Here is a 14,136-nt window from a genome sequence, read left to right as displayed (position 1 = left end):
AACTGTCTGTGCATCAAAGGAAGGAGACATAAAGCATTTTGCTGCATCATAAGAGAGGGTAATCGCAACATAAACTCAGCAAAAAAAGAAACATCCCTTTTTCAGCACACTGTCATTCAAAGATAATTCATAAAATTCCAAATAACTTCACAGATCTTCATTGTGAAGGGTTTAAACACTGTAAACAATTAATGAACCATAAACAATTAATGAACATGCACCTGTGGAACAATCGTTAAGACACTAACAGCTTACAGACGGTAGGCAATTAAGGTCACAGTTATGAAAACGTAGGACACTAAAGAGACCTTTCAACTGACTTTGAAAAACACCAAAAGAAAGATGCCCAGGGTCCCTGCTCATCTGCGTGAACGTGCCTTAGGCATGCTGCAAGGAGGCATGAGGACTGCAGATGTGGCTAGGGCAATACATTGCAATGTCTGTACTGTGAGACGCCTAAGACAGAGCTACAGGGAGACAGGACGGACAGCTGTTCACCCCGCTACCATCTAGAAGGCAGAGAAAGGGTACGTGAATCAAAGCTGGACCGAGAGACTGAAACCTTGCACATTTGAGACTGCTGCCCTATCTACATAGTCATTGAACACTGATCCCTTCAATAATTTGTACATACTGTTTTACCCACCTCCTATGTACAGTGCCATTAAAAAGTATTTGCTCCCTTTCTAATTTTCTCAATTTTTGCATATTGTTGAAACTGAATGTTATCAGATCTTCAACCAAAACCTAATATTAGATAAAGGGGTCCTGAGTTTACAAATATTTAATTGATTTAATTAGCAAAGTTATTCAACACCAAATTCCCCTGTATGAGAAAGTAATTGCCCCCTTGCACTCAATAACTGGTTATGCCACCTTTAGCTGCAATGACTACAACCAAATACTTCCTGTAGTTGTTGATCAGTCTCACATCGCTGTTGGAGAACTTTTGGTTCCACTCTTACATGCAGAACTGCTTTAACTCAGTGACATTTGTGGGTTTTCAAGCATGAACTAATTGTTTCAAGTCCTGCCACACAATTTCAATTGAGATTAGGTCTGGACTTTGACTAGGCCATTACAAAACTTCAAATGTGTTGCTTTTTAACCATTTTCATGTAAGACTTGATTGTGTGTTTTGGATCATTGTCTTGCTACATGACCCAGCTGTGCTTCAGCTTCAGCTCACAGACGGATGGCCTGACATTCTCCTGTAGAATTATTTGATACAGAGCAAAATTCATGGCTCCTTCTACTAAGGCAAGTCATCCAGGTCCTGAAGCAGAAAATAATCCCCACACTATCACACGGCCACCACCATGCTTGACCGTTGGTATGAGGATCTTAGTGTGGAATGCAATAATATATGTAAACTATTTGTACGCGACTAATAAATGTGATTTGATATCGGGGAAAACACTGAACAATTAAATACATCATTAACATAAACCATCTTATGGCGAGGTATTAAACTCCAATCATCCACTTTAACCTATAGCCATCAACATCTCCACTAACCAAAAAATAATTGATTGTGAGAAAAGCCAGTCATGACCTGATTCCCTATAAGGCGAGATAGGGTGGGGAGCCTGAATACATTGAATGATTAAACAAAATATGGCTCATAGGGTCTAGACATTGACGTAAACACATTCATTTAATTGGGCCCTTACACACAACACACTGGTTGGATCTGTCGTACCACTGAGAAAGATGTGCTCTACATCATTCCTGTACTGTAGCCACATCTCATAATGGACAACAACTGCAAGAGATGCAGTGATTGTCAAACAACACAGAGCTGGCAGGTAGCAGGAGAAGAAAGACTGTGACTGTGCCACTGTTGTCCTCTCTAGTCTGCAACCCATATCATAGCACTGGCAAGCACAGGCAATTCGGGGCCAATATCTCAATTTGATTTGATGTTAAACTGGTAAATTGCCTTTTCGGATTGGAATAGCAAAATAAAAGAAGTAGAAAATAATTAATTCAGAAAATGCAGTATTTTCATTAGCCGAACACATTTGGTGATGCTCACTCTGATTACTGTTGCTGTTTTGAGGTACCCCTCTAACTTTTCAGAGATTTGAATTTTATGATACCCTAATAATCAGATACACATTAATGACAGACTGTGAAAGCAAGTTATGCAATCACTAAGATAAAAACTTATTACAGAACAACATGTGACACATGTTTTATTATTGTGATTAAGGATGAATGTATTAATGTATTCATAATAAATCATTTTAATCAAACACCTGCAGTGACATATTGAATGCATACATTTTGTTAGCTAATTGATTGTAAAACAACAAGTAGCAAACAACAAACCAAAAATAAATGGCTTAGCTATAGAAAGACCTTGGTCTTTCCTAATCACATATGGATTGAATTGATTGTTTATGTCTTTGTGAGTGAGGAAAAGCTATTCTGTGAAGTCCCCATTTCCTCCAAACAGAAATCTGGTGAAAGCCACATTGAGCAAATAAACCTTGAATGTCCAGTTTGAGAGGTTTTAACAATCGATTCCAACCAACCAACTCTAATGGTCTTTAAACAGGCATCAATTAAGATTGGCAACAGCATTAGACTTTAAATGCTTGCTGTAGGCCAGCACTCCATTATCACAAATCCTTACAGCTATGCTTTCTATGTCTAAAACACCATAGCGTATGGGGATTCCTTACTCAGTGATAAGTCCTCTGCATTCCAAGCACCTGAGAAATAATGGATGTATGAATGTCACACCACTGCATGTGCTGAGTAGTGCTTCACGACCTCGCTCAGATTAAAACATGAAAGTAACTGTAGAGATTTTAGTGAAAAATATGAAGTGCAACATAATATAATCTCTCCTATCAAATGAAAATAAATAGATATACAGTGCCTTGCGAAAGTATTCGGCCCCCTTGAACTTTGCGACCTTTTGACACATTTCAGGCTTCAAACATAAAGATATAAAACTGTATTTTTTTGTGAAGAATCAACAACAAGTGGGACACAATCATGAAGTGGAACGACATTTATTGGATATTTCAAACTTTTTTAACAAATCAAAAACTGAAAAATTGGGCGTGCAAAATTATTCAGCCCCCTTAAGTTAATACTTTGTAGCGCCACCTTTTGCTGCGATTACAGCTGTAAGTCGCTTGAGGTATGTCTCTATCAGTTTTGCACATCGAGAGACTGGCATTTTTTCCCATTCCTCCTTGCAAAACAGCTCGAGCTCAGTGAGGTTGGATGGAGAGCATTTGTGAACAGCAGTTTTCAGTTCTTTCCACAGATTCTCGATTGGATTCAAGTCTGGACTTTGACTTGGCCATTCTAACACCTGGATATGTTTATTTTTGAACCATTCCATTATAGATTTTGCTTTATGTTTTGGATCATTGTCTTGTTGGAAGACAAATCTCCGTCCCAGTCTCAGGTCTTTTGCAGACTCCATCAGGTTTTCTTCCAGAATGGTCCTGTATTTGGCTCCATCCATCTTCCCATCAATTTTAACCATCTTCCCTGTCCCTGCTGAAGAGAAGCAGGCCCAAACCATGATGCTGCCACCACCATGTTTGACAGTGGGGATGGTGTGTTCAGCTGTGTTGCTTTTACGCCAAACATAACGTTTTGCATTGTTGCCAAAAAGTTCAATTTTGGTTTCATCTGACCAGAGCACCTTCTTCCACATGTTTGGTGTGTCTCCCAGGTGGCTTGTGGCAAACTTTAAACAACACTTTTTATGGATATCTTTAAGAAATGGCTTTCTTCTTGCCACTCTTCCATAAAGGCCAGATTTGTGCAATATACGACTGATTGTTGTCCTATGGACAGAGTCTCCCACCTCAGCTGTAGATCTCTGCAGTTCATCCAGAGTGATCATGGGCCTCTTGGCTGCATCTCTGATCAGTCTTCTCCTTGTATGAGCTGAAAGTTTAGAGGGACGGCCAGGTCTTGGTAGATTTGCAGTGGTCTGATACTCCTTCCATTTCAATATTATCGCTTGCACAGTGCTCCTTGGGATGTTTAAAGCTTGGGAAATCTTTTTGTATCCAAATCCGGCTTTAAACTTCTTCACAACAGTATCTCGGACCTGCCTGGTGTGTTCCTTGTTCTTCATGATGCTCTCTGCGCTTTTAACGGACCTCTGAGACTATCACAGTGCAGGTGCATTTATACGGAGACTTGATTACACACAGGTGGATTGTATTTATCATCATTAGTCATTTAGGTCAACATTGGATCATTCAGAGATCCTCACTGAACTTCTGGAGAGAGTTTGCTGCACTGAAAGTAAAGGGGCTGAATAATTTTGCACGCCCAATTTTTCAGTTTTTGATTTGTTAAAAAAGTTTGAAATATCCAATAAATGTTGTTCCACTTCATGATTGTATCCCACTTGTTGTTGATTCTTCACAAAAAAAATACAGTTTTATATCTTTATGTTTGAAGCCTGAAATATGGCAAAAGGTCGCAAAGTTCAAGGGGGCCGAATATTTTTGCAAGGCACTGTATAATAACAATACAATCAGGCTATACTCCTCAACATTACTATGCTGTGACAGCTATTAGAGTAATTCATCACATGCAAGCTTGTCAAATATGATTCCCGCCTGCATCTGCTCTCTGATTAATTCCACAGCATAGTGTGTGTTTGTGTGTGTGTGTGTGTGTGTGTGTCTGTTTATACATGCATGTGTGTGCATGTGTAAGTAGCGGTTGAATTAATTATCAAGGCAACAAAACAAGTGCAGCATTTGCCCCAGATTTATATTAATTATGGCCTATAATTACATACAATATGAAATAAATACTTTTTAAAACAACATTTTGTAATTAGGTATGTTAAAAATCATATTTTCTGTGTTGGAAGGGTGTGGATGTACCCCAATAACAGAATGGTGTGGGCGTATACTGCTCATTAAAAACATTAACGTAAATAGACCGCTGATTGGCCAGCTCATCCTCCTCTAGACCGCTGATTAGTCAGTTCATTCTCCTCGGGAATATGACATCATACTCAATTTTTTATTTATTTTATTTCATTACATTTACATTTACATTTATTTAACCAGGTAGGCAAGTTGAGAACAAGTTTTCATTTACAATTGCGACCTGGCAAAAAAAAAGCAAAGCAATTTGACACATACATCAACACAGAGTTACACATGGAGTAAAACAAACATACAGTCAATAATACAGTAAAAAAAATAAGTCCATATACAATGTGAGCAAATGGGGTGAGATAAGGGAGGTAAAGGCAACAAAAAAAGGCCATGGTGGCGAAGTAAATATAATATAGCAAGTAAAACACTGGAATGGTAGATTTGCAGTAGAAGAATGTGCAAGGTAGAGATATAAATAATAGGGTGCAAAGGAGCAAAATAAATAAATACAGTAGGGGGAGAGGTGGTTGTTTGGGCTAAATTATAGATGGGCTATGTACAGGTGAAGTAATATGTGAGCTGCTCTGACAGCTGGTGCTTAAAGCTAGTGAGAGAGATAAGTGTTTCCAGTTTCAGAGATTTTTGTAGTTCGTTCCAGTCATTGGCAGCAGAGAACTGGAAGGAGAGGCGGCAAAAGGAAGAATTGGTTTTGGGGGTGACCAGAGCGCGTGCTACAGGTGGGTGCTGCTTTGGTGACCAGCGAGCTGAGATAAGTTGGGACTTTACCTAGCAAGGTGTTGTAGATGAAGTGGAGCCAGTGGGTTTGGCGATGAGTATGACATCGCCGAAGTCGAGGATCGGTAGTATGGTCAGTTTTACAAGGGTATGTTTGGCAGCATGAGTGAAGGATGCTTTGTTGCGAAATAGGAAGCCAATTCTAGATTTAACTTTGGATTGGAGATGTTTGATGTGAGTCTGGAATGAGAGTTTACAGTCTAACCAGACACCTAGGTATTTGTAGTTGTCCACATATTCTAAGTCAGAACCGTCCAGAGTAGTGATGTTGGACAGGCGGGCAGGTGCAGGCAGCGATCGGATGAAGAGCATGAATTTAGTTTTGTTTGTATTTAAGAGCAATTGGAGGCCACGGAAGGAGAGTTGTATGGCATTGAAGCTCGCCTGGAGGGTTGTTAACACAGTGTCCAAAGAAGTGCCAGAAGTATACAAAATGGTGTCGTCTGCGTAGAGGTGGATTAGAGACTCACCAGCAGCAAGAGCGACATCATTGATGTATACAGAGAAGAGAGTCGGTCCAAGAATTGAACCCTGTGGCACCCCCATAGAGACTGCCAGAGGCCCGGACAACAGGCCCTCAGATTTGACACACTGAACTTTATCAGAGAAGTAGTTGGTGAACCAGGCGGGGCAATCATTTGAGAAACCAAGGCTATCGAGTCTGCCGATGAGGATGTGGTGATTGACAGAGTCGAAAGCCTTGGCCAGGTCAATGAATACGGCCGCACAGTATTGTTTCTTATCGATTGTGGTTTAGATATCGTTTAGGACCTTGAGCATGGCTGAGGTGCACCCATCACCAGCTCTGAAACCAGATTGCATAGCGGAGAAGGTATGGTGGGATTCGAAATGGTCGGTAATCTGTTTGTTGACTTGGTTTTCGAAGACCTTAGAAAGGCAGGGTAGGATAGATATAGGTCTGTAGCAGTTTGGGTCAAGAGTAACCCCCCCCTTTGAAGAGGGGAATGACCACAGCTGCTTTCCAATCTTTGGGAATCTCAGACGACACGAAAGAGAGGTTGAACAGGCTAGTAATAGGGGAGGCAAAAATTTAGGCAGATCATTTTAGAAATGAAGGGTCCAGATTGTCTAGCCCGGCTGATTTGTACGGGTCCAGATTTTGCAGCTCTTTCAAAACATCAGCTGACTGGATTTCGGAGAAGGAGAAATGGGGAAGGCTTGGGCGAGTTGCTGTGGGGGGTGCAGTGCTGTTGACCGGGGTAGGGGTAGCCAGGTGGAAAGTATGGCCAGCCGTAGAAAAATGCTTATTGAAATGTTCAATTATAGTTGATTTATCGGTGGTGACAGTGTTTCCTATCTTCAGTGCAGTGGGCAGCTGGGAGGATGTGTTCTTATTCTCCATGGACTTTACAGTGTCCCAGAACGTTTTTGAGTTAGTGTTACAGGAAGCAAATTTCTGCTTGAAAAAGCTAGCATTGGCTTTTCTAACTGCCTGTGTATATTGGTTTCTAGCTTCCCTGAAAAGTTGCATATCTTGGGGGCTGTTCGATGCTAATGCAGAACGCCATAGGAATGTTTTGTGTTGGTTAAGGGCAGTCAGGTCTGGAGAGAACCAAGGGCTATATCCGTTCCTGGTTCTAAATGTCTGGGAATGGGGCATGCTTATTTAAGATGGTGAGGAAAGCATTTAAAAAAAAATAACCAGGCATCCTCTACTGACGGGATGAGATCAATATCCTTCCAGGATACCCTGGCCAGGTCGATTAGAAAGGCCTGCTCGCTGAAGTGTTTCAGGGAGCGTTTGACAGTGATGAGTGCAGGTCGTTTGACCGCAGACCCATTACGGATGCAGGCAATGAGGCAGTGATCGATGAGATCTTGGTTGAAAACAGCAGAGGTGTATTTAGAGGGCACGTTGTTTAGGATGATATCTATGAGGGTATCCCGTGTTTACGGCTTTGGGGTGGTACCTGGTAGGTTCATTGATAATTTGTGTGAGATTGAGGGCATCAAGCTTAGATTGTAGGATGGCTGGGGTGTGAATCATGTTCCAGTTTAAGTCGCCTAGCAGCACGAGCTCTGAAGATAGATGGGGGCAATCAGTTCACATATGGTGTCCAGAGCACAGCTGGGGGCAGACTGTGGTCTATAGCAGGCGGCAACGGTGAGAGACTTGTTTTTAGAGAGGTGGATTTTTAAAAGTAGAAGTTCAAATTGTTTGGGTACAGACCTGGATAGTAGGACAGAACTCTGCAGGCTATATTTGCAGTAGATTGCAACACTGCCCCCTTTGGCCGTTCTATCTTGTCTGAAAATGTTGTAGTTAGGGATGAAGATTTCAGAATTTTTGGTGGTCTTCCTAAGCCAGGATTCAGACACGGCTAGAACATCCGGGTTGGCAGAGTGTGCTAAAGCAGTGAATAAAACAAACTTAGGGATGAGGCTTCTAATGTTAACGTGCATGAAACCAAGGCTATTACGGTTACAGAAGTCATCAAAAGAGAGCGCCTGGGGAATAGGAGTGGAGCTAGGCACTGCAGGGCCTGGATTCACCTCTACATCACCAGAGGAACAGAGGGGGACTAGGATAAGGGTATGGCTAAAAGCTATGAGAATTGGTAGTCTAGAAGGTCTGGAACAGAGAGTAAAGGGAGGTTTCTGGGGGCGATAAAATAGCTTCAAGGTATAATGTACATACAAAGGTATGGTAGGATGTGAATACAGTGGAGGTAAACCTAGGTATTGAGTGATGATGAGAGAGATATTGTCTCTAGAAACATCATTGAGACCAGGTGATGTCATCGCATGTGTGGGTGGTGGAACTGAAAGGTTGGATAAGGTAAAATGAGCAGGGCTAGAGGCTCTACAGTGAAATAAGCCAATAAACACTAACCAGAACAGCAATGGACAAGGCATATTGACATTAAGGAAAGGCATGCTTAGTCGAGTGATCATAAGGGTCCAGTGAGTAGTGAGGTTGGTTGGGGTCACGGCGATTCAGACAGCTAGCCGGGCCATCGGTAGCAAGCTAGCAGAGGATGGAGGTCTGTTTTTAGCCACCTTGTGCGTTTCCGTCGGTAGATTAGTGGGGTTCCGTGTGGTAGAGTGGATCAATACAATTGGCAAAATAGATATAGTTATAGTGACCCAAGAAAAAATGTCTGATAGACCTATTCAGATAGCAGCCGATAAGACAGCTAACGATTAGCGGGCCGCAGATGGGCGTTCAGGTAACGTCGCGATGGAGGGGCCAGTTGGATAACTCCTTCGGGCAGACAAAGTCGGTAGTCCAGTCGCGAAGGCCCGGTGGGGCTCCGCATCGGCAGTAAAACGGGTCCGGATAGGTGATTGTAGCCCAGGAGTGGCTGATGGAACTCTTCAGCTGGCCAGATACGGAATAATTGATGTTTGCTCCGGGATCGACATAAGCCAATAGTCACACGGACAGCAGCTAGCTAGCTGCGAGATCCAGGTGTAAATGTCCAGAGCTTGCGGTTGAAATCCGGGGATATGGAGAGAAAAATAGGTCTGGTATGTTCTGGTCTGAGTCGCGTTGTACAAAACTGGCGATAGCTTCTCGAGCTAAAGGATAGCTGATGACCACAAACCGTGGTTAGCTATCTATCTCTATGAGGAAATCAGCCAGGTCACCCGGGATACAAGTCCGTATTCGACGTCCATCCATGTCTGAGGACATTTGGGGTGACGTGGAAACTGGCCACTAGGGGCAACAGTGAGTGCTGTTACCTTCAAGTAGGTTTCGGTTTTGCTAAGGTGTTGTGGACAGGATTGCAGATGGGCATAAGCATTTGCCTCTGATTTAAAAGGTTACAAGTTGAAATCAAGCAATGGAAAATATTTTTAAAATACTTTTTGTTTAAAGCCTATCCCAAACCTTCACCCTTACAATTCAGAGTTAATGCCTAACCTTAAGAATCTTGCGTTAATGCCTGAACTTCACCTTAAACAGTTTGAAATGTGAATTGTGGAACAACTTCGAAATTTGACGTTTGAGAAACATGGATGAACGGCCTGTTTGAGGTGGGGGGTTTTCTCCAATTTATGCTTTGGCCACAAATACGATTATAGGATGAATAAACAACATTATTTAGGCAAGAGTTAAGAGAACATTATGAACTTCTAAAAATGAGATTTTCACTGGACAGTCACATAAAATGCACTTTGTGAAGCCAAATGAATCTAAGAGTGCTGAATAAGTGCTGAGAACCCATGGTGATGTGTTGCATTATGGTCCCTTCACACAAATCATTCACAATAAAGGCAGATACGAGTGTAGTTTGGTGGAGTAAAATATAGTTATGGGAATGGTAGGCTAACACTTTACAGTTCCCTTAATACTGTGTGAGTACACATATTCCTATAAGTACAGCATAACAACTATTGTAATTACTAGTTGTTACACTGTACTTACATTGTACTTACAACAGTAACCCTAACCCTAGTCCTAACCCTTACCCAACCTCTAATCCTAAGTATAGAGCAAGTGCCATTTATCAATGAGTAAATACAATATTTGTTGCACTATACTTACAGGAATAATTACACAGTAATAGGTATATGTATTCAATTACCACATATAAGACTATTTCCATTTTGGGGGTACATTCACACAGTAACATGATCTTCATGATAGCCTTCCACAGTGATGTACAATGTAATCTATCAGGTATCCAACCCGGGTTGTCTTTGCGCCTCAAGATCACGTCAGCCCACTGAGCTAAAGCCTAGGCAATATCATTGAGAGCTAACATGAGTCTTAAGCTCTCTGGAAAAGTTACTCAGGCAAGGTGTATTTCACTGAACTACCTGTGCTACACATACTCTCTATCAGCATCAGTGGATCACGTAGGAGCATGAACTTACAGAAAGCAAAACATTCAGCAACAAATTGTTTTCAACAGACCCCTGATCAGTTTGGACCACAGTATCAATGACTGCAACAATTATACTGCAGTAACCTATTACATATTAGACACACCTTCTACTGCTACTATTACCATACCTTACTGATGTTGGCAGTTGGACCTAAAACAGTGGGACAAATGCCATTGACAAAGGAAGACTTAATTGTAAAAAGGTGAAAATGCTCCTCTTCAGAGTATACCCTTCGCAGCCTCCAGCCTGGGTGAGCTTTTTTTGTTTGTTTTTGTCTGTGTAGATTGTTGTGATTAAGAACGTGATAATTTCATCCATTATGAAAATGTGTTTTTCATGGGCCATCATGGAATGAGTGCAGATAAAATGGTAATGTCTGTGACAAAAAAAAGAGTTCGTGTCTATTGTATGGATGAGGCACAGTGCACATTCGGAGCTGTAGTTGTGGAAGTAGTACAATATGGATGGAGAAATATTTCACTGTATGCTTGCAACACATTTTCTTAATTGCATTTTAATGAAAATACCAATATTTCACAGACAACGCTTACAAATAGCCTAACCATGCAGTCCACTCGAACAGGAGCGCTAACATTTGTTGATTCTAATCCCTCTCCTATAATTATGCACTAATAATTAAATAGCCATAAAGCAAAGTAACCTCAATTCTGTGACAGACATGTTTTACATGAATAATCTCTTGTCTGTAAATCATTCAGAGACACGCTCCCTCAGAGTTGAAGTGACAAGAAACGCATGCATTTTGTTGCGCGCCGTGAGAAAGCTGAGCGTAATGATGCGCAACTGAATGATAGACTTTGGAAATATACCGCGGGTGAAACATCGAGTAAAACGCATGCAGGTTGCGTTTAAAATTTACTTTAGAATGCACACCATTTGAAAAATCGTGTTTTTGTATATTATAAACGTCAATTTGAACTCACGCTGCTGTTGTCTCCAACCCAGTGCCCCATCGCCTGGTTGTGAGCAGAGTCTCCGGATAGAGGGAAAGTAGAGGTGACCAGAAGCGACTCACTTTGCCTCGGACCAGTTCTTGCGTCCTCCCCAGTTCGTCGGTATTCTGTCCTCGGACTATAAACACCAAAAGGCTCGAAAAGCTTCTCGGCTGAAAATGCGTCACCGGGACCTCCAATTTGACTCCTGTCCGAATATTCGCTGTAGGCTGTACTTCGCTTTGTACGGTTACTTAAAGGAAGTGTGCCGTCATTGTCATTTACGTCAAAAAAACGGTCCGACTTTTTTCTGTCATCAGTAAAATACTTGGAACGGTTTGGCGCAGTTTTATCTCTGCCAGAAGATATAGCACCAGGTGTCACTTTCCCAATAACTATTTTCAAGTCCTTTGGTAATCTCCCTCCACCTTTTGGAACCGCCGGTTTTCCATCAATTGGTTCCATTTTAAAAGCCCTGGAAAAGGCAGATTCCTTGACGATATACTTTGGGATTTTGACCCATACGGATTTTAGGTTTGTGCGCAGCTCCAAAGGCAATGTATCAACACGGTTAAGCCAAACGTTCGTCGTTGTGGAACTCGCTGGCCAATTTATTTCAGCGTATGCTGTCAACATATTGTAAAAATAGCTTAAAACGCAAGTCAAAATAGCCCAACACCAAACTGAACCTGAGATGACCATGGTTTTCACCTCACTGTTGCCAATTATTTGAAAAATAAAATACGTTTCGACGTCGTTAATATATTCTATCAACTTTTGAAATACTCACTGTGTAACCGTAAGTCCGACAATCAAAGATCAGAGTGTCTTTATCTGATCTGCTCAAGTCCAGGAATTTGTCAAAGTGAACAACAAGTTGGGCGGGCGCTGCGCACCAGACAAATGCGCCCGACAAAAAGTGATTGTGGAATTTGTGGAGGGGTGTGTAGAATAGGAATAACGTTAAAAACGCATGCAATATCTAAACTTGTTGATGTATTTTGCAACGACATCTGTCCATTTGAAATAGTATCAGTATCATTGACAAATCCATATGAAATAGTTACCTCCAGTGCGTTATTGGTTCATCCGAGAAATAATTAATCTCAGTTGCCTATACGTAATTACTCGCAACTGCAATTCCTTCTTCTACAGAACAGGTGAGTGCTATGTGGATATGTTTTGGACATTTGGAGGAAGAAACATTTACAGCTAGTTTGTGCAGCCACTGTTCTCACATACTGTATGTGTATTAAGCCCTACATTTGGAAGAGTTCACCCAAAATATAAATGTACATATTTTCTACCAACCTCTTTTCTTTCATTTCAGCAGCCTCTGGCTGCATGGCGTTAGCTTCCTCAGACCTCTAATGAATTGCACTCATCAGGGCATATATCCTAGCATGGAAGTACCTTCAAAAGTATCATTCCAAACCTCTGCAACATGAATTGACAACTGCCAAGGTAAGTAGAAAATCTTGTAAATTTGTATTTTGGGTAAGCTATCCCATGAAAACAATAGGAACGACTCAATAATATCAAAGTTGTAATCAGCTCAAACCAGCCCAGAACATGGCAGTCTCTTTTGCAGAGGAGGAGTGGAGTCACATAAAATGGTTGTGACTAGATGGGATACAGTCATAACAGGTTATGAGAGCATTTTGGCTTAGGAGAGCATTTTAGCTTACCCTAAGTACTGCAGTGCATCTCCTTCTCATGGACTGCACCAGGTTTGCCATTTCTTGCTGTGAGATGTTATCCAACTCTTCCTCCAAGGCACCTGCAAGTTCTCTGACATTTCTGGGGGGAATGGCCCTAGGCCTCACCCTCAGATCAGACCCCAGACGTGCTCAATGGGATTGAGATCCGGGCTCTTCGCTGGCCATGGCAGAACACTGACATTCCTGTCTTGCAGGAAATCACGCACAGAAGAGCAGTATGGCTGGTGGCATTGTCATGCTGGAGGATTATGTCAGGATGAGCCTGCAGGAAGGGTACCACATAAGGGAGGAGGATGTCTTCCCTGTAATGCACAGCGTTGAGTTTGCCTGCAATGACAACAGGCTCAGTCCGATGATGCTGTGACACACCGCAAAGAGCACTTTTTGCCAGTCCTGTCTGGTCCAGCGATGGTGGGTTTGTGCCCATAGGCGACGTTATTGCCAGTGATGTCTGGTGAGGACCTGCCTTTACAACAGGCCTACAAGCTCCTAGTCCAGCCTCTCTCTCTCACGGCCTGACCTTAGAGAGACTTTTATTCTCTAATTTGGTTAGGTCGGGGTGTGACTAGGGTTTGTACTCTAGTTTTTCTATTTTTATGTTGGCCTGGTATAGTTCCCAATCGGAGGCAGCCCTGATTCGTTGTCTCTGATTGGGGATCATATTTAGGTAGCCTTTTCCCACTGGGTTTTTGTGGGATCTTGTTTTTGTGCTGAGGGCTGTGAGCTGTACAGAACATCACGTTTCGTTGCTCTTTATTGTTTTTATGAGTTTCATTTAATAAACATGTGGAACTCTAAGTACGCTGTGCCTTGGTCCGAGTATGATTACCACGACGTTCGTGACACTCTCAGCCTATTGCGGACAGTCTGAGCACTGATGGAGGGATTGTGCTTTCCTGGTGTAACTCGGGAAGTTGTTGTACCTGTCCT

The 14,136-nt window shown here is 42.0% G+C and overlaps 1 protein-coding gene across 3 annotated transcripts in view; it reads right to left on the bottom strand.

Moving 5' to 3' along the window:
* The window catches only part of LOC110502476 (VPS10 domain-containing receptor SorCS3), a 75,915-nt gene extending 63,558 nt beyond the window's left edge, over positions 1 to 12,357 (bottom strand). For 2 of the 3 annotated variants that reach the window (XM_021580512.2, XM_021580513.2), the window contains exon 1: positions 11,477 to 12,356. In XM_021580512.2, the coding sequence (XP_021436187.2) occupies positions 11,477 to 12,187 (711 nt within the window). In that variant the 5' untranslated portion in view covers positions 12,188 to 12,356. Of the gene's footprint in view, positions 1 to 11,476 lie in introns of all 3 variants that reach the window. The other variant, XM_021580514.2, reaches the window with a different exon arrangement.
* Positions 12,358 to 14,136: the final 1,779 nt, after the last annotated feature.

The sequence above is a fragment of the Oncorhynchus mykiss genome, chromosome 23 (assembly GCF_013265735.2).
Source record: "Oncorhynchus mykiss isolate Arlee chromosome 23, USDA_OmykA_1.1, whole genome shotgun sequence".
Lineage (NCBI taxonomy): Eukaryota > Metazoa > Chordata > Actinopteri > Salmoniformes > Salmonidae > Oncorhynchus > Oncorhynchus mykiss.
This window is presented reverse-complemented; position numbering and strand designations above follow the sequence as displayed.